General features: G+C 47.7%; 1 protein-coding gene across 3 annotated transcripts in view; it reads left to right on the top strand.

Moving 5' to 3' along the window:
• The first annotated feature begins 3280 nt into the window (after positions 1-3280).
• NLRP3 (NLR family, pyrin domain containing 3) overlaps positions 3281-23412 on the top strand; it is a 32217-nt gene continuing 12085 nt past the window's right edge. Inside the window, exons 1-8 of one of the 3 annotated variants that reach the window (XM_012000868.1) lie at positions 3281-3318; positions 5271-5332; positions 5798-6118; positions 10384-10503; positions 10998-12747; positions 15934-16104; positions 20270-20440; positions 22160-22330. In XM_012000868.1, the coding sequence (XP_011856258.1) occupies positions 5836-6118; positions 10384-10503; positions 10998-12747; positions 15934-16104; positions 20270-20440; positions 22160-22330 (2666 nt within the window). In that variant the 5' untranslated portion in view covers positions 3281-3318; positions 5271-5332; positions 5798-5835. Of the gene's footprint in view, positions 3319-5094; positions 6119-10383; positions 10504-10997; positions 12748-15933; positions 16105-20269; positions 20441-22159; positions 22331-23412 lie in introns of those variants that run through there. The other 2 variants (XM_012000884.1, XM_012000875.1) reach the window with 2 other exon arrangements.

The following is a 23412-nucleotide window of genomic DNA, read 5'->3' as shown; positions in this document are numbered from 1 at the left end:
CCTCCCCTCCCCTCCCCTTCCCTTCCCTTCTTTCAGATGAAGCCTCACTATGTTGCCCAGGCTGGTCTCTAGCTCTTGGGCTCAACTGATTCACCCACCTCAGCCTCCCAAAGTGCTGGGATTACAGGTGTGAGGCACCACTCCTGGCCTAACTTTTTTTTTTTTAAGATTCCACATATAAGTGAGATCATATAGTGTTTGTCGTTCTGTGCCTGGCTTGTTATGCTTTGTGTAATGTCCACCGGGTTCATTCATGTTGTGGCAAATGGCAGAGTCTCAATTTTTAATACTAACTAATATTGTATTGTGTATATATGCCCTAAACTCTTTATTTATTAATCTGTCAACAGACACCTGGGTTGTGTGCCTATCTGGACCATGGTGAATAATGCTGCTATGAACATCGGTGCACAGATGTCTTTGTGAGGTGGTGATTTTATTTCCTTTGGATATACACTCAGAAGAAGGATTACTGGGTCATATGGCAGTTCTATTTTTAATTTCTTTAGGAACCTCCTTATTGTTTTCCGCAATGGCTGCACCAATCTGCATTCTCAGCAGCAGTGTGCAAGGATTCCCTGTTCTTCATGCCCTAGTCAACGTCTGTCTCTTGTTGTTTTGATAATAGCCATCCTAATAGGTTTGAGGTGGTACCTCATTGTGGGTTTGGTTTGCATATCCCTGATGATTAGTGATGTTGAGCACTTTTTTGTATACATGTTGGCCATTTTTGTTTCTTCTTTGGAGAAATGTCTATTCAGGTCATTTCTTCGTTTTAAAAATCAGATTATTTGTTTTATGCTATTGAGTTGTGTGAATTGCTTACATATTTTGGATATTAACTACTTATCTGATATATGGCTTAAAAATATTTTCTTCCAATTTGTTGGCTGCCTTTTCACTCTGTTGATTGTTTCTTTTGCTGTGCAGGAGCTTTTTAGTTTGATGTATTCCCACTTATTTATCTTTACTTTTGTTCCTTTGCTTTTGGTGAGACATTAAAAATATCCGTGCCAAGGCTAATATCAAGAAGTTTTTCTCCTCTGTTTTCTATTTTTTATTTTTAGTTTTTAATTTGTTTAGAGATTGGGTCTCATTCTGTCACCCAGGCTGGAATGCGGTAGAGTCATTACAGCTCACTGTTACCTCAAATTCCTGGGCTCAAGTGACCTTCTTGTCTTGGCGTCCTGAGTAGCTGGGCTACAGGTGCACACCACCATGCCTGGATAAATTTGTTTTTATTTCGTAGAGACAAAGTCTCACTATGTTGCCCAGGCTGATCGTGAACTTCTGGCCTACCGTGATCCTCCTGCTTCAGCCTCCCAGAGTGCTGGGATTACAGGCATGAGCCACCCTGCCTGGCTGCTTCTCTGTAAAACTTCTAGGAGTTTTACAGTTTTAGATCTTATGTTTAGATCTTTAATCCATTTTGGGTTGGTATTTGTATGTCAGCTTTTATTCTTTTGCACGTGGAAATCCAGTTTTACCAAAACCTTTATCTTTTAAAATCTTATATTTTTCTTGATTTTTTTTCCTGGTTTTTTTTTTTTTTTTTTTCACACTTGTATAGCCAACATCTTTATTGAAGAGATTGTCCTTTCCCCATTATGTCTTCTTGGTGACCTTGTCAAAGAATTAGTTGACTGCATATACTTGAGTTTATTTCTGTTCCATTGGTCTATGGGTCTGTTTTTATAAAGGCAGGGATTTTTATTGCATATGAATTATACCTAAATTAACTTGACTAAACAAACAAAAACAAAAAGATCCCATCTTTTTTTTTTTTTGAAATGGACTCTTGCTCTTGTCACCCAGGCTGGAGTGCAGTGGCACGATCTCAGCTCACTGCAGCCTCCACCTCTCAGGTTCAAGTGATTCTCCTACCTCAGCTTCCTGAGTAGCTGGGATTACAGGTGCCGGCCACCATGCCCAGATATATATTTGTATTTTTATTAGAGATGGGGTTTCGCCATGTTGGCCAGGCTGGTCTCGAACTCCTGACCTTGTGATCTGCCTGCCTTGGCCTCCCAAAGTGCTGGGATTATGGGCATGAGCCACTGCGCCAAGCCTGAGCTCCTTTCTTTTGGAGCATATTTGGTCTGCTTTCTCTCTAGCTTCAGCACCTGAAGTTTTTGCTGCTCCTGCCCCGGCCCCAGCCCTGAATGACACCTTCATCTGGTTCACGGAGACTCAGGTCTGCTCTCATGCCCCTGAGCAGGACTAGATGCCTCTCTCATCCTGTAGGGCATTCTCTCTGCAATTCTGTAGAAAGGTGGTGGTCATCGGAACCAACTGCTTGTTCTAGCTTCTCTGTGCCAGGCTCTGTTTTAAAGGCCTCACGTTTAGCCATTCACTCAGTGTTTTCTGCCAGCCTTCTAGGATAGGTGCCATTATTTGGGCTGGTGTAGTGCTTGGTCAAATGCAGCATAATGAAGGGATCAAGGAGGGAACAATTCCAAGCAAAGCCACTTGTTCACCCATCCTGAGTCTAGGAGATTTGGAAGATCTAAAGAAGTAGCAGGAGATTATTGTCACCATTTTACAGATACAGGCACAGAGAGACCCAGTTATTTGCTGACATCCCTCCACTGAACTGGGCGCTCATCCTTGTCACTCACCCAGAGGCTCACCCACCAAGCTCTGTTGAACTTGTGCCTTTGCCAGGCTGTGATCCTGTGGCTGTCTCATGGAGCTGCAGAGTAGGTCTGTGTGTGTCTCTTCTCAGGCTACTGAAGGTGAGGCTTTGTGTACATGCCTGGCACATACCAGCCATTCCATAAGTGTTAGTGGAACAGGTGAGTCCATAAGTCAGGGAGTAAAATTTGTGCTTTAAAAGTAGAACATGATGGAGAGAACTTGTACTGCCTTCCAGCCACCTTGCTGTGAGAGGACAGGGCATGGGCTCTGGAGTTTGAAGGCTGGGTCAGGTCATGCTCTGGATTCTTTACTTGCTCACATGGCATGTCCTTAGTTTCACTTCCCTCGCTGTCAGTGGAGCTGTTGCAGCGGGCAGTGTCAGAGGCAACATCCATTTAGCGCTGCCAATTCGACCCCCATCCCCATCTTATACTGGCCTCCCACCCTGCTTCTGTGGGGTGCCTCAGAGGAGAGTAAGGTGAACCCAACTATGCAACCGAGACACGGCTTTGACAACACTGTTGATCCCGTTTGGAAAATCCAGCTATGTGAGTAACCGTTAGTTTCTCTGCCTCTGCTATGATGTAAGTGGGGACCACATCCTTCCTGCCCCTTCTGGGGCTGTGACTGCTATAAATTCATTGCATTTCCTCTCTAGCTGTTCCTGAGGCTGGCATCTGGGTAAGTCCAACTCCGTGGGGCAGGGTAGGCGACAGGACCAGGAAAGCAGTGGGGGAGGTTGTGTTGAGAGGGCAGAACTTGTCTTGGTTAATGCCCTAGCAATTTCTTCTGCTAGCCTCCAAGTTTGTGCTTCAACAACATTTCTGGAATGTTCTTTTATCATCATTTGGGCTCTACGTGTGCAAGTGCATGTGTGTGTATGTGGTGCGGGAAAGGGGAGAGGACGGGGCAGCAAGCATAGTTTACACCCACGACCTCAGCAGATTTGCCCAGTATCCTTCCCAGGGGAGAAGATGGATCGGATACATAGAAGGAAACAAACCTCCTTAAAAACCAAAGGGCAGCAGCTATTGTGCTGGTGTTAGGGTGGAAGGAGCACAGAAGAAAGGCAGAATCCTGATGCGGATTGAAGGACTGATGGGGCAGGAGCTGGGAGGGTATGCAGAGCTCATAGGGCTGTCTGGAGAGCAGTCACCTCAGGATGCACAGGGCTGGGTTTGCGGGGCTCAGGAGGCGAGGAGTAGATAGGCAGGAATGGAGATGGGACGGGAAAGATGAGTGAGTCTGGGGCGTCTTGACATTGAACTGCGGTCACAGAAATTCCAATTTGGAGAGCTCCACTGTTTTCCAGGTTCTCTCCCTCCCTTGAGTGTTATTTATGGCTTTAGGTTGAGGTGCTTTGCCAAATACAGTCTAATCAAGGGATCAAGGTGGGAACAATTCCAAACAAAGCCAGCTTGTGTGTCCAGCCAGGCTCTAGGAGATATGGAAGATCTAAAGACACAGCAGGTGATTGCTAGTTTTTGTGGAACTCAAGGTCTAGTTGGGAAGACTATGTTGGTGAACGCTGCAGTGAAATACCTGTGATAAATGCTGGGAAAGTGTGTCTTTTAGTCATCTATTTTGTTGTCTTTGTCTTTGTCTGACTGAAACAAGGGATAGAAGACATGGTCTCACATCTCTGGTCAAAATCCTGGCTCTGTTCCTTCCTGGCTCCAAGCCCCTCGGCAGGCTTCTTAGGCCCCCTAAGACTCAGTTTATGCATCTATAAAATGGGATTAGGGATAGATGCACCTCACAGAGCTCTGTGCAGGTTAGATGGGGAAAACCAGTGAGCGCCTAGCCTGTGGAAAGCTCTAAATTAATGTGAATTATAACGATAATTGCAGATTTTGCAAGGAGACATTAAATAGATGTATATTTTTATTTATTTTATTTTATTTTTTGAGACGGAGTTTTGTTCTTATTGCCCAGGCTGGAGTGCAGTGGCGTGATCTTGGCTTATCGCAACCTCAGCCTCCCGGATTGAAGCGATTTTCCTGCCTCAGCCTCCCGAGTAGCTGGGATTATAGGTGCCTGGTACCATGCCCAGCTACTTTTTGTATTTTTAGTAGAGCCAGCGTTTCTCCATGTTGGTCAGGCTGATCTCCAACTCCTGACCTCAGGTGATCCCGCCACCTTGGCCTCCCAAAGTGCTGGGATTACAGGGATGCATGTTTTTATTATTCTCCGTTATGCACTCCCAGCTTCCTCTTACTTCAATCCACTGGTTGATAGAAGTGCAGTCAAAGACCGTCCCCTCCTCTGCAAGCTTTTATGTTCTCTCTCCTCTCTCCCTAGCCGTGTCCTGCTCTGCTATCAACACAGTTCCTCACCTCCTGGCCTTCTCCTTCTATTGTCTCTCATCCCTCTTCTCTCATGAAAACAGAAGCAAAGAGCTAGAGCCTTCAGTTTGGAGGAACTGAGAACATTCTCTTCTGCTTTCTCATTTTATAGATGAGGAAACTGAAGTGGAGGAGTAGTGAAGAGTTTGTCCAGTGTTGTAGCCCCGTAATCAACGGGACAAAAGTTTTCTTGCTGATGTGTCAAGATGGCATCATGAACTGGTTGTTCACCGTAAACTGTAATGCAATCCTGTTTATGGACTTGTTTACATATTTTTCCCTCCATAGGGAAGCCTTTCTTCCATGGCTCAGAACACACTCCTGGATCGAGCCAACAGGAGAACTTTCTGGTAAGCATTTGGCTGATTTTTTTTTTTTTTTGAGGTGGAGTCTCCCTGTGTCACCCAGGCTGGAGGGCAGTGGCGTGATCTTGGCTCACTGTAACCTCCACTTCCTGGGTTCAATCAGTTGTCCTACCTCAGCTTCCTGAGTAGCTGGGATTACAGGCACCCACCACCACACCCAGCTAATTTTTGTATTAGTAGAGACGCAGTTTTGCCATGTTGGCCAAGCTGGTCTTGAACTCCTCAGCTCAGGTGATCTGCCTACCTCGGCCTCCCAAAGTGCTGGGATTCCAGATGTGAGCCACTGTGCCTGGCCTTGGCTAACTTTTCAAAATTAAGGATTATGACTTGTTACAGTCATGTGACCTTTTTTTCTGTCTGTTTGCTGAGTTTTTGATAATTTATCTCTCTCAAAGTGGAGACTTTAAAAAAGACTCATCCGTACGCCGTGTTCACTGCCTGGTATCTTAGTGAGGACTGAAGCCTGAGGACCCTGAGAACGGCTGCAGATGAAGATGGCAAGCACCCGCTGCAAGCTGGCCAGGTACCTGGAGGACCTGGAGGATGTGGACTTGAAGAAATTTAAGATGCACTTAGAGGACTATCCTCCTCAGAAGGGCTGCATCTCCCTCCCGAGGGGTCAGACGGAGAAGGCAGACCATGTGGATCTAGCCACGCTGATGATTGACTTCAATGGGGAGGAGAAGGCGTGGGCCATGGCCGTGTGGATCTTTGCTGCGATCAACAGGAGAGACCTTTATGAGAAAGCAAAAAGAGATGAGCCGAAGTGGGGTGAGTGGAAGGAAGACTTTAAAAAAATTGTGGCAAAGTGCACATCATGTACAATTTCCCACCGTAATTTTTTTTTTTTTTTTTTTTTTTTGAGATGGAGTCGCTCTTGTTGCCCAGGCTGGAATGTGGTGGCGTGATCTTGGCTCACTGCAACTTCCACCTCCCGAGTTCAAGCGATTCTCCTGCCTCAGCCTCCCATGTAGCTGGGACTACGGGCGTTGCGCCTCCACGCCTGGCTAATTTTGTATTTTTAATAGAGATGGGGTTTCTCCATGTTGCTCCGGCTGGTCTCAAACTCCTGACCTCAGGTGATCCGCCCGCCTCGGCCTCGCAAAATATTGGGATTATATGTGTGAGCCAGTGCGCCTGGCCTTAATAATTTTTAAATGTACAGTTTAGTAGTGTTAGGTACACTCACATTGTGCAGCCAATCTCCAGAACTGTTTTCATCTTGCAAAACTAAAACTCCTCACCCGTTGGACAGTAACTCCGCCTTGCCTCATTCTCCCAGCCTGGTAACCACCTTTCTATTTGCCGTCTCTGTGAATCTTACTACTCTGGGTACCTCATGTAAGTGGAAACATACAGCATTTTTTCCTTTATGAGTAGTTGATTTCACTCAGCATAATGTCCTCGGGGTTCAACTATGTTGTATCATGTGTCAGAATTCCCTTCCTTCAAAAAGACTGTGTAAATACTCCATGGTACGCATATACCAAATTTTGTTTAGTTATCTGTTGATGGACACCTGGATTACTTCTACCTTTTTGTTATTGTTAATGCTGTTATGAGTGTCGGTGCACAAATATCTCTTCAAGACCCTGCTTTGAATTCTTTGGGGTGTATACTGAGAAGTGAAATTTCTGAATCATATGGTAATTCTGTTTGATATTTTGAGGAACTGCTTTACTGTTTTAGATACCATCTGTGCCATTTCCCACCAATAGCACACAAGGGTTCCAATTTCTTCATATCCTAAGAACACATGTTATTTTTATTTATTTTTCCTTTTTTATAGTAGCCATTCTAATGAGTGTGAGGTGGTATCTCACTGTAGTTTTGATTTCCATTCCCCTAATGATAAGTGATGCTGAGCACCTTTTCATATGCTTGTTGGCCATTTATAGAGCTTCTTCAGAGAAAGTTCTGTTCAAGTTCTTTTCTCATTTTCAGATCAGGTTTGGTTTTTGTTGTTGTCTTGTAGGAGTTCTTCATATATTCTAGATATTAACCCCATGTCAGATATATGATTTACAAATATTTTGTCCCATTCTGTGGGTTGTCTTTTCATTCTGTTAACTGTGTCCTTTGATGCACGGAAGTTTTTTTTTTTTGTGTGTGTGTGTGTGTGTGTATATGTGTGTGTGTGTGTGTGTATATATATATATATATATATATTTTTTTTTTAATAATTTCTTGGCCAGGCGTGGTGGCTCATGCCTGTAATTCCAGCACTTTGTGAGGCTGAGGTGGGTGGATCACCTGACGTCAGGAGTTCAACACTAGCCTGGCCAACATGGCAAAACCCCATCTCTACTAAAATACAAAAACAATTAGCCGGGCGTGGTGGTGGGAGCCTGTAATCCCAGCTACTCAGGAGGCTGGCCTGAGGTAGGAGAATCGCTTGAACCCGGGGAGTGGAGGTTGCAGTGAGCTGAGATTGCACCACTGCACTCCAGCCTGGGCTAAAGAGCAAGACTCCGTTTCAAAAAATAAAAATTTCTTGTATTGTCTTGGTTTCTTCCTCTTTTCCCCTCTCATGGTAGTGCTATGAGAAGGTGGAGGCAAACTGTTTGTTTTCTCTAACTCCTTTAAAAAGCCAGTGCAGATTGTACCTACCCCCTGGGCACCTGCCATGATTAGTTCCTCTTTATCCGAATCTCAGCAGTGCCTGGACCTACCTCCAGTTCTCCATCCAGCTCCTCAGATCACATGTTTTGTCCAGTGTCTGCTGTGTGGTCAGCAGGCTTGGGCCTCTGCTTCCTGTGGCCCAGAGGGCAGCCTCTCTCCTCGAAGAACTGTGGAGTTTGTGGCAGAAGCTGTTCCTTTCACCATCACTTTGGGAATTGGAATGTGAAAGAAATTCTCTTAATCCCCATGTACACATTGAGGATAAGGTTCTTTCTTTTGTCTTGTGTTCTAGGCAAAGGCAGGGCTCAGAGAAGGGCAGGGTGTTGCAGGATGATGATGTGGAGCCGGTAGTGATGGGAAGGAGGAGTAACAATGAGTCAGTGGATAGGGAGACACACGTTAAGGCAGGCAGCAGTGTGGGTGTAATGACACCGGGGAAACAGACAGGCGTGTGCAGCTGGCGGAGATCAGGAACCGACTTCCGCAGTGACTCTCACCTGTAGTCCCAGCTACTCAGGAGGCTAAGGCGGGAGGATCGCTTGAGCCCAGGAGTTCAAACCTGGCCTGAGCAACATAGTGAGACCTCATCTCTGAATAAATAAATAAAGCAATTATCATTGTGTCAGTACTTATATACTCACATACTCAAATGAAAGTGTCATAATCACAACTGTAGAAGTACTTTGCTAAGCAGTTTTTATGGATTTTGTGGCACATTCAAGAACCCCATGAAATAGCTTCTGGTTTTATCCCTCCTGCAAGTGAATGAAGTGAAGCTGAAAGAGATTCTGACTGGCCCATGACTTCTTTTTAGCCATACCCAGAGCTAGGGTAAAAAGCAGGATGTGCCTTTGATCAAAGCCCAGCTCTTAATCACTATGCCATCTTAGCTTCCATGTCTGGATTTTGAGGCAGAGAAGTTATAACTAAGGTCAGAAGTTGGTTTGTTTGTTTCCTGGGGTGGGGTTAGGTTTCAGGTAATAGACTTTGGCTAATCTACTGTGATGGCTCATACCCAAGTCCCAGTTACTCAGGTGCTGAAGTAGGTGGATCACTTGAGCTCAGGAGTTCCAGGCTGGAGTGAGCTGTGACTGTGCCACTGCCCTCCAGCCTAGGGGACAAAGCAAGACTCTGTCTCTTAAAAAATAAAATAAAAAGAATAAGGTTTTGGTTTTTGGCTTGGATTGTTTGGATTTCGTTTTGTGACATGGTTACCAATACCTTTCTTTACTTTCAGAATAAGTAGACAGCTGTCAGAGGTCTTTTATGGGCTGGGTACGGTGGCTCATGCCTGTAATCCCAGCACTTCAGGAGGCCAAGGTGGGAGGATTGCTTGAGCCCAAGAGTTTGAGACCAGCCTGGGCAACATAGTGAGAACCCGTATCTACAAAAAATGCAAAAATTAATTGGGCGTGGTGGCACGTGTCAATAGTCCCAGCTGTTCCGGAGGCTGAGGTGGGAGGATCACTTGAGCCTAGGAGGTTGAGGCTTCAGTGAGCCGTGATTGTGTCATTGTACTCCAGCCTGGGCAATAGAGTGAGGCCCTATCTCAAAAAAAAAAACAAAAAAACAAAAAAACATTTATGTTCCTCATAGATTCCTGCCCACCTGAAGTTATCTGTCTTATGTATTTCCCCTAGTGACTGACTCTTGTTTTACCTAACCTGAATTTCTCCTATAGAATGCCTTCTTAGGATGTGCTATCTAGTGACTGTTTGGGTTTGTGATTCTCAACACAGATGCATGTTGGAATCACCTGGAGCTTTCAGTATGTAATGGCTCCTGGGCCTCACCTCAGAGGGACTGAAAAAAAAACCTCTGGGAATGGAGTCCTGGAGTCCGTATTTCTAAATTTAAATCCTGGGTGATTCTAACGCCAGCCAGGATGCCCAGCCGCCGGATTAGGCATGGAACAGACTGGCCATTCTCACTCTAGAAGAACCAGACATCTCGACTTGACAATAGAAGATGTGTGTGAAATGGATTGCAGGGAACTGGGGTCAGGGAAGGGTGACCTTTCTTAGTCCATGGCCACGCTGGGGATGTAGGAGAGCTTGGAGATGCCCTCACAATCAGGCTGCCAGGGTCAGGCAAAAGCAAACGAGGGTAAAAGAAACTTAGCCTGCTTCACACGTTTGCTGATTGATTTCCGGGCCTGAGGAAGAGATTCTGAGACTGGGGACAGTGGGGACGCGTGCTTGGCAGGTGGACAGCAGAAGTTGTTTTGAGACTAGGAGTGCAGAAATGCTCCCAACTAGACTTTTGACTGGACACCTGGCCTCTGCAACTCAGAGCCATGTTTTGATTTGGGGGATGTTTGGGGTCTCTTCTCTCATGCCAAATATTAGGCCAGGTTTCAGTTGCATCCTCTGTGATAATAGTTCTGGGTTTTGACACCTTTTTTTCCCTTCTAGGTTCAGATAATGCACATGTTTCTAATCCCACCGTGATATGCCAGGAAGACAGCATTGAAGAGGAGTGGATGGGTTTACTGGAGTGCCTTTCCAGAATCTCTCTTTGTAAAAAGAAGAAAGGTAAGCACCTGGGGTGGTGCTTCTCGTTGAGCTTTAAGGCCTGGTTCAGGAGGCTCTGCGAAGCCGAGCAGCGGGGTGACTTGGCCACACTATAGGCTCCTGCTCTTTAGGATGCAAAGGCCTGTCTCAGGAAATCCATTGTCAGTTGAAGAAACACATTCATGTTTGTGTGGCTCTTGCAGCCCCAGAGCCAGCAGGGGTGATTAGGCATTTCAAGTTTGATAAGGCGTGGGATGCAGATTATTTAAAGGAATAAGATTGATTCAAAGAATCTTTGGGCTGGTGGCTACACATACAGACAGGCCTTCTGCTCAACTGTGTATCTGAAAAAGTTGACACCAGAGATTCTTGGCAGCTTTCCCACCCAGGGGAGAGAAGCTGCACCTTCCATTTCTCCATTCCGGTTACCACTCGCTTCCGACGACAGGCCCTGTTGAGAGCGCATCTCAGGTGGATGTGTGTGGCCTTTCCCCCACTTCCTGTCTTTGCCGTAGATTACTGTAAGAAGTACAGAAAGTACGTGAGAAGCAGATTCCAGTGCATTGAAGACAGGAATGCCCGTCTGGGTGAAAGTGTGAGCCTCAACAAACGCTACACACGACTGCGCCTCATCAAGGAGCACCGGAGCCAGCAGGAGAGGGAGCACGAGCTTCTGGCCATCGGCAAGACCAAGACGTGGGAGAGCCCCGTGAGTCCCATTAAGATGGAGGTGCTGTTTGACCCCGATGATGAGCACTCTGAGCCTGTGCACACGGTGGTGTTCCAGGGAGCGGCAGGGATTGGGAAAACAATCCTGGCCAGGAAGATTATGCTGGACTGGGCGTCGGGAACACTCTACCAAGACAGGTTTGACTATCTGTTCTATATCCACTGTCGGGAGGTGAGCCTTGTGACACAGAGGAGCCTGGGGGACCTGATCATGAGCTGCTGCCCTGACCCAAACCCACCCATCCGCAAGATCGTGAGCAAGCCCTCCAGAATCCTCTTCCTCATGGACGGCTTTGACGAGCTGCAGGGTGCCTTTGACGAGCACATAGGACCGCTCTGCACTGACTGGCAGAAGGCCGAGCGGGGAGACATTCTCCTGAGCAGCCTCATCAGAAAGAAGCTCCTTCCCGAGGCCTCTCTGCTCATCACCACGAGACCTGTGGCCCTGGAGAAACTGCAGCACTTGCTGGACCATCCTCGGCATGTGGAGATCCTGGGTTTCTCCGAGGCCAAAAGGAAAGAATACTTCTTCAAGTACTTCTCTGATGAGGCCCAAGCCAGGGCAGCCTTCAGTCTGATTCAGGAGAATGAGGTCCTCTTCACCATGTGCTTCATCCCCCTGGTCTGCTGGATCGTGTGCACTGGACTGAAACAGCAGATGGAGAGTGGCAAGAGCCTTGCCCAGACATCCAAGACCACCACTGCGGTGTATACCTTCTTCCTTTCCAGTTTGCTGCAGCCCCGGGGAGGGAGCCAGGAGCACCGCCTCTGCACCCACCTTTGGGGGCTCTGCTCTTTGGCTGCAGATGGAATCTGGAACCAGAAAATCCTATTTGAGGAGTCTGACCTCAGGAATCATGGGCTGCAGAAGGCGGATGTGTCTGCTTTCCTGAGGATGAACCTGTTCCAGAAGGAAGTGGACTGTGAGAAGTTCTACAGCTTCATCCACATGACTTTCCAGGAGTTCTTTGCCGCCATGTACTACCTGCTGGAAGAGGAAAAGGAAGGAAGGACCAACGTTCCGGGGAGTTGTTTGAAGCTTCCCAGCCGAGATGTGACAGTCCTTCTGGAAAACTATGGCAAATTCGAAAAGGGGTATTTGATTTTTGTTGTACGTTTCCTCTTTGGCCTGGTAAACCAGGAGAGGACCTGCTACTTGGAGAAGAAATTAAGTTGCAAGATCTCTCAGCAAATCAGGCTGGAGCTGTTGAAATGGATTGAAGTGAAAGCCAAAGCCAAGAAGTTGCAGATCCAGCCCAGCCAGCTGGAATTGTTCTACTGTTTGTACGAGATGCAGGAGGAGGACTTTGTGCAAAGGGCCATGGACTATTTCCCCAAGATTGAGATCAATCTCTCCACCAGAATGGACCACGTGGTTTCTTCCTTTTGCATTGAGAACTGTCATCGGGTGGAGTCACTTTCCCTGGGGTTTCTCCATAACATGCCCAAGGAGGAAGAGGAGGAGGAAAAGGAAGGCCGACACCTTGATATGGTACAGTGTGTCCTCCCAGGTTCTCATGCTGCCTGTTCCCACAGGTAAGGAAACTCGGCTTCCAGCTACTTCCTCCTGCTTCCTCGCTAGCTTCTTCTTGGCACTTGCCTCCTCTCATCTCTTTTCAACTGTCTTCCAAATACAGTTGCCACAGCTACATAATGCCACCACCATCTGTTTTAGACCCCTTGATGAGCAAAGACTGACGTATGGTAGGTGGATATAGGGGATGAGGAAAAAACAATAAAACAAGGAACAAATGTTTGGGAAATGCCAGTTTAGCACAAGGTAGGATTGCCTACAAATGTTTGTCAACTGAAACTGCTTGTAAGCTACTTGGAGTGCTAGTGCCTAAGAGTCAGTCAGTGTCTGTGGGGCAGAACAATGCCAGAGAGCCTGTGTCCCAGGAGCACAGGGGATAGAGGGCCTCAGAGCGGGAGGCTGGGGGGAGGTTTCTTAGAAACGTGCAATCTAAGCCTGCCTTTAAGGAGTGGTGGAACCTGGGTGCATAGAGAAGAAATGAAAGGAATTCTGGCACTGAAGACTGGTGTGAGCCAAGTCAGGAATGCAGTCTGAGAAAAAGTGTGTGCAGGTGACAGTGGAGAGAGACACAGTGTCCTTGGGAAAAAACACGGTGAAGGTAAATCAAGGGAAATAGAGCAGAAACGTCGAGACCCTCCGTCTAGGCCCCCATGTTGCTCTGCACTGGGCTGTGGCCGAAAGCCCGTTTTCGGGGCTGTTCACACTTGCTGGGTGGTTGGAAGCTAGTGGCCAAGTCTGTGCAATGAAGTGGTTGAGTCACCTGACTTCTGAGTCCCTTCTGGGTGTATCATTCAGTGCCTCCTGCAGAAGGACCACCCACAGTGGTTGTAGGAAGGTGGCCACCCTGTAGTGATGTGTGAGTTTAACCTGGATAGAAGATACTAGACATGGGGCACAGTTAAGGGAAACAGGAGGCTCGGCGCTTCCACGGGCGGCAGTGAGTTTCAGCTTTCTCGATCCCTTGACATTACCACGACCAGGACCACCTTCGTAGTCATGGTTTGGCCATGAAGGACTGACTGCCCATGGGACCCAGTGGTGGCGAAGACCCAGGTCCTGGTCACAGGGACTTGAGGTCTGGCTGTGGTACTGTCCGGAAACAAAGGCAGATGTCAGGAGGACGGGGTCACGGACTCTGACAAGGAAACTTGCAGAGTATCCAAAGCACAAGGGGACGGACCTGTTGACCAGTGGGGCGCGGGTATCCCCGCTCGGCCAGCTTCTGGAGGATGGGCAGTGAGAGAGTGAGAGAAGGCGAGGGGCAGCCAGGCTGGGGGTATACAGTGTTTAGAGAGAGGGCAGGCATGGGAAAACAGGGTACGGTTTCAACAGCAGCAAACAGTTCCGAGTGACTGGAAAAAAGACAGTTGTCTTCATCCGTCAGGCTGCCATAGCAAAACACTGCAGGCTGGTTGGCTTGTAAGTGAAAGGAATGTTCACCTGACAGTTCTGGAGGCTGGGAAGTCCATGATCCAGGCTCTGGCAGATCTGGTCCTGGTCAATGGTGCCTTCTCACTGTGTCCTCACATGGTGAAGGGCCAAGGCAGCTCTCTGGGGTCCCTTTCCTAAGGACAGCAGTCCCACTCCTGAGGGCTCCAGCCTCATAACCTAATCACACCTCAAAGGCCCCATCTCCTAATACGTCACGTTGAGGGTGAGGATTTCAGCATATGGTTTTTGGGGCACACAAACATTCAGACCGTAGAAATGGGAGAAGAAGAGTAAGACAGAGAGAAAAGTAGGCAGAGCTACTTATTAAGAGTGAGGTGGAGAGGGCAGGGAGACCTCATGAAGATCACACACCTGTGAGGAAGGCTTGCACACTCTCACTGAAGCCCCGGTGGGAGGCTTAGCACCCATCCCTCTAGGTGCCTTCCTCTGAGGACAGACTCTGACCGGAGCCCTGGTAGGGGCTGAGCGTCCATCTCTCTAGATGGCAGCTGCCTTCCTCTGAGGGCAGGAGCTTGCTTGTATGTTCCAGTCCCTTCTGAGGACCAGAAGCCTGAGCATCTGTTAGAAATGCAGGATTGTGGACCCAATCTTAGACCTAGGAAGCTAGACTTTGCATTTGAATGAGAGCTACAGGTGATTCAAAGGTGACTGCATGTGTGGGTGCAGTGGCTCATGCCTGTAATCCTAGGTTTTTGGGAGGCCAAGATGGGGGGATTGCTTGAAGCCAGGAATTCAAGTCCTTCCCGAGCAGCAAAGTGAGAGCACTTCTTTACAGAAAAACAAAAGCAAAAATGTGACTGCATGTTGGAGTCACCTGGACATTTAAAAAAGATCCATATAGCTGGATACAGTGACTCATGCCTGTAACCTCAGCTACTCGGGAGGCTGAGGCAAGAGGATTGCTTGAGCCCAGGAGTTTAAGGCTACAGTGAGCTGTGATCATGCCACTGCATTCCAACTTGGGTTACACCTAAAAAAAAAAAAAAGTTTAAAAAATTTGTCTGGTTGCACCTCAGAGATTCTGATTTTATTTCCATGGATGTGGCCTGGGCTTGGGAATTTTTTTTTTTTTCGAGATGAAGTCTCGCTCTGTTGCCCAGGCTGGAGTGCAGTGGCACGATCTTGGCTCACTGCAACTTCCACCTCACAGGTTCAAGCGATTATCCTGCCTCAGCCTCCCTAGTAGCTGGGATTACAGGCTCGTGCCACCACACCCAATTAAGTTTTGTATTTTTAGTAGAGAGAGGATTTCACCATGTTGGCCAGGCTGGTCTTGAACTCCTGACCTCAAGTGATCCGCGCACCTTGGACTCCCAAAGTGCTGGGATTGCAGGTGTGAGCCACCATGCCCAACCTGGCCTGAGGATTTTTGTGAGCACTCCTGATGCTATTGTGTAGCCTGGAGTGAGGACTGCCCTCTGGTCACCCAGCACAGAACGTTCAGGGCCATGTTGGGACAGTGGACTGGTAAGGGCGAGAGAGAAGGACACTGGGGAGCAGGCTGCAGGGTGCCACAGTCAGCCACAGTCACAGGCTCATGCTGTCCATCCGAGAGGAGACAGAACTGGCTTTACCAAGGCTCATGCAGCCCTCTTCATTTCTCTGGGAGTAATTTTTGGTTTCGTGACCCGTTTCTTAATCGCCGGAAGGCATTTCTCTGAACTGGTGCCCCCAGCTCCAGTTAGTTATTATTCAAGGCTGATTTCTTTTCTCTCTGTCTTCCTTCTCATTCCTAGATTGGTGAACAGCCATCTCACTTCCAGTTTTTGCCGGGGCCTCTTTTCAGTTCTCAGCACCAGCCAGAGTCTAACTGAATTGGACCTCAGTGACAATTCTCTGGGGGATCCAGGGATGAGAGTGTTGTGTGAAACGCTCCAGCATCCTGACTGTAACATTCGGAGATTGTGGTGAGTACCCGTGCGTGTGATCTGTGTGACTTCAAGTTCATATGAGAGAGAGAGAGAGAGAGAAACAGCCTGGAGAAAGATCTTCAGGACCAGATTGCTGGTGTGGTTTCTTCCTTTTCTTTTCTTTTTTTTTTTTTGAGGCGGAGTTTTGCTCTTATTGCCTAGGCTGGAGTGCAGTGGTGCGATCTCAGCTCACTGCAACCTCTGCCTCCTGGGTTCAAGTGATTCTCCTGCCTCAGCCTCCTGAGTAGCTGGGATTACAAGCACCCGCCACCATACCCAGCTAATCTTTTGTATTTTTAGTAGAGATGGGGTTTCATCATGTTGTCCATGCTGGTCTCAAACTCCTGACCTCAGGTGATCCACCTGCCTCGGCCTCCCAAAGTGTTGGGATTACAGGTGTGAGCCACAGCTCCTGGCCTATGGTGTGGTTTCTGCTGTAACAAAGTGCCATAGACTGAATGGCTTCAACAACATAAATTTATTTTCTTGCAGTTCTGAGGCTGAAAGTCTAAGATCAAGGTGTCAGCAGGGCTGGTTTCTTCTGAGGCTGCCCGCCTTGGCTTGTAGATGCCCCCTTCTCCCTGTGTACTGACGTCGTCTTCCCTCTGGGGGAAGAGTGGCCTAGTCTCCTCTTCTTACAGGGACAGTCTTGATGGATTAGGGCTCACACACATGACCTAATGTTAACCTAGTCACCCCTTTTAAGACCCCATTTTCCAAAACAGCCACATTATGAGGTCTTGAGGATTAGGGTTTCAACACGTAAATTTTGGGCGGGAGGCACAGTTCAGCCCAGAACAAGTGAGAAGGCAAAATGGATTCGAGGCCAGCTGGGGAAGTTTTGTGTGGGGAAGAATGAAGGAGGAACTGAAAAAAATGTCATTTCTTGAAAAGACCATGATGCTCAATATATTCCATTTCCTCATGGACCATGTTCATAGATGGGAATTGAAGAATTTGCCATTTACCACAATGGTAACCTCAGCTAAAAACTATGAAAATACTTTTTTTTTTTTTTCTTTGAGACAGGATCTCCCTCTGTGACCCAGGCTGGAGTGTGGTGGTGTGATCACGGCTCACTGCAGTGTCGACCTCCCAGGTTCAAGCAATCCTCCCACATCGGCTCCCCCGAGTAGCTGGGACTACAGGCATGCGCCACCACACCGGCTAATTTGTGTATTTTTTTTGTAGAGATGTGGTCTCATCACGTTGCCCAGCCTGGTCAGAATGCTTTGTATGGGTTGAAATGTTGCAGGGTGCTTGCTCTCGCCTGTTGTCCCAGCTACTCAGGAGGCTGAGGCAAGAGAATCGCGTGTACCCGGGAGGCAGAGGTGGCAGTGAGCGGAGATCGCACCATTGCACTCCTGCCTGGGTGACAGAGTGAGATTCCATTTCAAAATAATAATAATAATAATAATAATGATGATGTGCTTGCTCCCTCCCACACCATGACTCAGATCCACACGCCCCAGGTGCTGTGCCTGGGCTGTCTCACCAGCTCTGTTTCGTTCCCTGCTCTGTGGATACATGCAGGCGTCTGCATTTTTGAGGAGCCGCACAGCCAGTGTTAAAGCCTGCCACTCTAGGACATTTTCCTACCTCCCTCTCCGGCTCAGCACACTCACCTTGTCACCAGTCTTATCAATTTTTCCTCCTACCCGAGCTGTTTTCCACTTCTCCTCATCCTCACCCCACCAGCCCAGGTCCAGCAACCGTCACCACTTGCCTGGACATGCGGTGACCTCCTGGACCATCATCTCCCTGGGGATAGGGTTTGCATTTGCTTGTCTTGCCGTCCTCTTTGCCATGCCTGGACAGGCATCTTAGTCCCTGCCGGTGGTCAGAAACGCACACTGAATGGATGTTGGCTCTTTGGTCTCGCTGTGTCTGCCTTTCTCCCTCACCAGACCATTCTCCACACAAAAGTAAGATGGTCATTTAGAAAATTCTGATTTGAGCCGGGCGCGGTGGCTCAAGCCTGTAATCCCAGCATTTTGGGAGGCCAAGATGGGCAGATCACGAGGTCAGGAGATCAAGACCATCCTGGCTAACACGGTGAAACCCCGTCTCTACTAAAAAATACAAAAAACTAGCCGGGCGAGGTGGGGGCGCCTGTAGTCCCAGCTACTCGGGAGGCTGAGGCAGGAGAATGGCATAAACCCGGGAGGCAGAGCTTGCAGTGAGCCGAGATCATGCCACTGCACTCCAGCCTAGGCGACAGAGCGAGACTCCGTCTCAAAAAAAAAAAAAAAAGAAAATTCTGATTTGATTGTGCTGTTCCGTGTCTTAAATGCTTTCTCTCTGCTCTGCTCCTTATATTTTACTTTATTTATTTATTTTTGTCGATGTAGGAGGTGCAAGCGCAGCTTTGTTCCATGGATATATTATTGCACAGTGGTAGTGTCTGGGCTTTTACTGTAACCCCCCCTTTTTTTTTTTGAGACAGAGTCTTGCCTTGTCGCACGGGCTGGAGTGCAGTGGCGCAATCTTGGCTCACTGCAACATCCACCTCCCGGGTTCAAGCGATTCTTCTGCCCCAGCCCCCCGAGTAGTTGGGATTGCAGGCGTGGGCCACCACGCCCAGCTAATTTTTGTATTTTTGGTAGAGACAAGGTTTCACTATATTGGCTAGGCTGGTCTCAAACTTCTGACCTCGTGATCTGCCCGCCTTGGCCTCCCAAAGTGCTGGGATTACAGGCGTGAGACACCGCACCCGGCCTTTGTGTAACTCTTACCCAAATAGTGAACATTGTACCCAATAAGTAATTTTCCAGCCCTCACCTGGCTCCACCCTCCCACCCTTCTGAGGCTCCAGTGTCTATCACTCTACGCTCTGTGGAGTTACCCTTTGTTTAGCTCCCACTTGTAAGTGAGAACATGTGGTATTTGACTCTTTGTTTCTGAGGTGTTTCACTTAAGATAATGGCCTCCAGTTCCATCCATGTGGCTTCAAAGATGTGACTTCCTTCTTTTCTATGGTTGAGCAGTATTCCATTGTGTATATAGATCACACTCTCTTGATCTTTGCTCTTTTGATAAATTTCAAATTGTCGTACCATGGAGACTGGCTCTTTGGGACACTTAACCTTATTTCTCCAACTTCATCCCCAAGTTCTCTCCCCACTGCCATTGCCCTGTGTGATTCTGGAGAGGGAGACACAAACAGGAAAGGGTAGGTGACAATGAGATGTTCTGCAGATAAGTAGAGATCCATTGGTCCATTTGCTTGAAGTTGGTGTAAGGATAGGGACAGAAAGAAAGGTGGTCTAACAGGCTCCGGGACCTATGAACTATTGCCCTGGAAAGAAACTAGAATGTCGTTCTCGCCCCCACGACAGGGATAAATTTTTGTTGCTGGTGGTGGTGGTGACGGTGGTAGTGATGTGCGTGTGTGTGTTTGTGTGCATGTGTGTAACGGTGAAACCAGTAAAGAATCAGAGCTGCAGCGGGGTGCGGAACCCCAGCACTTTGAGAGGCTGAGGTGGGCAGATCATAAGCCCAGGAGTTCAAAACCAGCCTGAGCAAGCTGGTGAGACCTTGTCTTTACAAAATAATAAATAAATAAATAAATAAATAAATAAATAAATAAAATAGCTAAGCATGGTAGCACATGCCGGTATTTGCAGCCACTTGGGAGGCTGAGGCAGGTGGACCCCTTGAGCACAGGAGTTCTAGGTGGCAGTGAGCTATGATCTCACCATTGCACTCCAGCCTGTGCAACAAAGTGAGACACTGTCTCTAAAAAAAAAGAAAAGAAAAAGAGAAAAAGAATCAGAGCTGCTTTTCCTTTCAATATAGATGGATGGCTGGGATGAAATCATCAAGCACAATGGGGTGACAATGTTGGTAAAGACAAGAAATAGCTGAGTGCAGCGCTGGCGAGGGCAGAGCCGACTGCGGGCACATCAACAGTTAGGAACACGAGGGAAGGAGGTGGAGTGCACAGGCCCACACCGCCCATTTCACTTACAAGCCAGGAGCGCACCATTCACTTGTCTGGGGGGTGACTGCAATGCACCCGGCACTGTTTATAGCCGGGAGTTCACTGACGGGTGCTCCCTCTGCTGTGACTGGGGAGCCTGAGGGCTGACCTTGTGCTGTATTCCGGAGCTCTCTGATCAGATGTGTTCTGACGCTTTCTGCCTCTGTCCTTGGCATGAAGGTTGGGGCGCTGCGGCCTCTCGCATGAGTGCTGCTTCGACATCTCCTTGGTCCTCAGCAGCAACCAGAAGCTGGTGGAGCTGGACCTGAGCGACAACGCCCTTGGCGACTTCGGGATCAGACTTCTGTGTGTGGGACTGAAGCACCTGTTGTGCAATCTGAAGAAGCTCTGGTGAGTTGAGCCCATTCCCCAAAGGAAGCCCTGCCAACAAGGCATGTTTCGCACTCTGGCTTCAGTGAGGCCTGGTGGGCTGGAGTTTGAGTGACAGTGGCCTCGGCGGCTCAGGTGGCTGCGTGTGCTTGTCTCTGGGTGTCTGTAGCGTTTCGGTCAGTTAGTGTTTGTTGTGGGGAAAGTCACACACTCAACCCTGACAAGGGGTATAAGTAATAAAAAAAGATGACTGCCTGTAGGGTGCCCACTGCCTTAGCTGAGAAAAAGAAAAAAACCAGTGTAATGCATTGCTTTAGAGGAGTTTTAGAATTTCATGACAAGCCCTGAGTCCTCATGTTGTATAAGAAAAATGGTGCTAAAGCAATGCAGACACTCGATGTTGTACGCAGCCCTTCCCTGAATGCTTCTGGGAGACTTGCATTTTGAAGGTGAGAAAAAAACACTTAAAAATGGAAGGGCCAATTCTCACCCATTAGGATGGCTATTATTAAACAAAAGCAAGAAAACTAGAAAACAACAAGTATTGGCGTGGATGCGGAGAAATGGAAGCCATGGTGTATTGCTGGTGGGAAAGTAAATGATGCAGCCAGTGTGGAAAACAGCACGGCAGTTCCTAAAACAATATAGAATTACTATTGAAGCCAGCATTTCCACTCCTGGGTATATCTGCAAAAAGAGTTCAAAGCAGGAACTCAGCCAGGCGCAGTGGCTCACACCTGTGATCCCAGCATTTTGGGAGGCCGAGGCAGGTGGATCACTTGAGGTCAGGAGTTTGAGACTAGCCTGGCCATCATAGTAAAACCTTGTCTCTACTAAAAATACAAAAATTAGCCAGGCGTGGTGGCACATGCCTGCAATCCCAGTTACTCGGGGTGGAGGCAAGAGAATCGTTTGAACCTGGGAGGCAGAGGTTGCAGTGAGTCAAGATCATGCCACTGCATTCCCACCTGGGTAACAGAGGAAGAGTTAAAAAAAAAAAAAAAAAGGCAGGAACTCAAACATGTTATTTGTACACCCATGTCCATAGCAACACTATTAGCAATAGCCGAAAGGTGGAAATAACCCAAACGTCCTTCAACGGATAAAGGGTGTTGAAAAGTGCTATATATGTACATGCTGAATGTACATACATTTAAAGCTGTTTAAAAGGAATTCTAGTACACACTACAACATGGGTGAGCCTCAGGGACATTATGCTAAGTAAGATAAGCTAGGCTTGAAAGGGCAAATACTCTGTGATTGTCCTTATAGGAGGTGCCTAGAATAGTCAGATTCATAGAGACAGAAAGAAAGGTGGTTGCAGGCAATGGGAGAGCGGGGAACGGGAAGACATTGTTTAATGGTTATGGAGTTTCAGTTCTGCAAGATGAAAGGAGTTCTGGAGATGGTGGTGAAGATGGTTGCACAACAATGTGAATGTGCTTAAGGCCGTTAATCGTGCACTTAAAAATGGTTACGATGGTAAATTTCATTTTACACGTATTTCACCACAATAAACCTGAGTGTAGGGAGCTGGGAAGATGTAGTATTGGTGCGAGCTTGGAGAATGCTTGTTATTCCGCCAGATGGAAGAGGAAATCAGAAGTGTACGTAGAGCTTGGGTCCACTCCCTTTCCATGTGTAAACTGGAGTAGAGGCAGTGGCAGGTACAGGTGCCTCCTTGTTCGTGGTGGAGCGTGGGTGAGAGACATGACTGACATTCTGCCATCTTTATGGAAGGCTGGTCAGCTGCTGCCTCACATCAGCGTGTTGTCAGGATCTTGCGTCAGTATTGAGCACCAACCGTTCCCTGACCAGACTCTACGTGGGGGAGAATGCCCTGGGAGACGCAGGAGTCGCAATTTTATGCGAAAAAGCCAAGAATCCACAATGTAACCTGCAGAAACTGGGGTAAGTCTTCATGGGTGTCTCAGCAGAAAAGTAACTTCTTTTCAGAGGTGAATTATGTGGAAAACATGGATGGGGGTTACTCTGGTCAGGCAGAGTTGAAGGTACAGTAAGGAGGTAAAAAGATCAGAAATGGTTTGAAGGACTGGATGCGTATAATGTATACTACTGCTAATGAGATAATTTATGCTAATTTATGATTATAGCATTAGAGTTTCTTAGTGTTGGAAGAAACCTTAGAGATTGTGCAGCCCAATTGCCCATTGAGGGAAAAACTTGCTTCCAAGGCATTCACATGAATAGTCACCCATTTTATGTGTGCATGCTTGCAAGCATGCAAGTTATCGTACAGTGCGTGCAGCCTCTACACCAGGAAAGAGCTCTTGCCCTGCAGCCTCTACAGTAGGAGAGAGCTCTTACCCTGCAGCCTCTACAGTAGGAGAGATCTCTTACCCTGCAGCCTCTATAGTAGGAGAGGGATTTTACCCTGCAGCCTCTACAGTAGGAGAGGGATTTTACCCTGCAGCCTCTACACTAGGAGAGAGCTCTTACCCTGCAGCCTCTGCACTAGGAGAGAGCTTTTACCCTGCAGCCTCTTTATCCTCAACAGTGTCATGGCTCAGCATCTTCACCTGTGTAGCCGTGCTCTCCCAGGTACACAGGCTGGTTTGTTAGTGTCTCTCTTTGAAATTTGGTGCCCAGACCTGATGATGCGTGGTGGATGTTTTAGCTCCTGTTGCAGAGAACTATGGTTTCACTGGTGGAGCCTCTGATTTCCTTATGCTTTTTGGCAGTTACATAAACCTTTTGGTTCATGTTGGAATTCTGCAGTGAACAGTAGTAGAGAATACCCACTAATAATCATGCACTTTCCCTGTACCACTTTCCCGTATCACCTGCTCTTTCCTGTTCTTACATGGATTTTCTCAGTTGGCGTCAGAAAGATGCTGTAAGGTGGGTATCTGTGTCACCAGTTTGAAGAGGAGAAAATACAACTCAGGGAGCCTCATAACTTTGTCCAAGGACACTCAGAGAGAAGGTAGTGGAACTCAGTGTAGACAAACGTCTGTGACCCCCTCCCCCCA

This window comes from Mandrillus leucophaeus, unplaced genomic scaffold (genome assembly GCF_000951045.1).
Source record: "Mandrillus leucophaeus isolate KB7577 unplaced genomic scaffold, Mleu.le_1.0 Scaffold1170, whole genome shotgun sequence".
Classification (NCBI taxonomy): domain Eukaryota; kingdom Metazoa; phylum Chordata; class Mammalia; order Primates; family Cercopithecidae; genus Mandrillus; species Mandrillus leucophaeus.
Note: the sequence above shows the minus strand (reverse complement) of the source record. Positions and strands in the feature narration are given on the sequence as shown.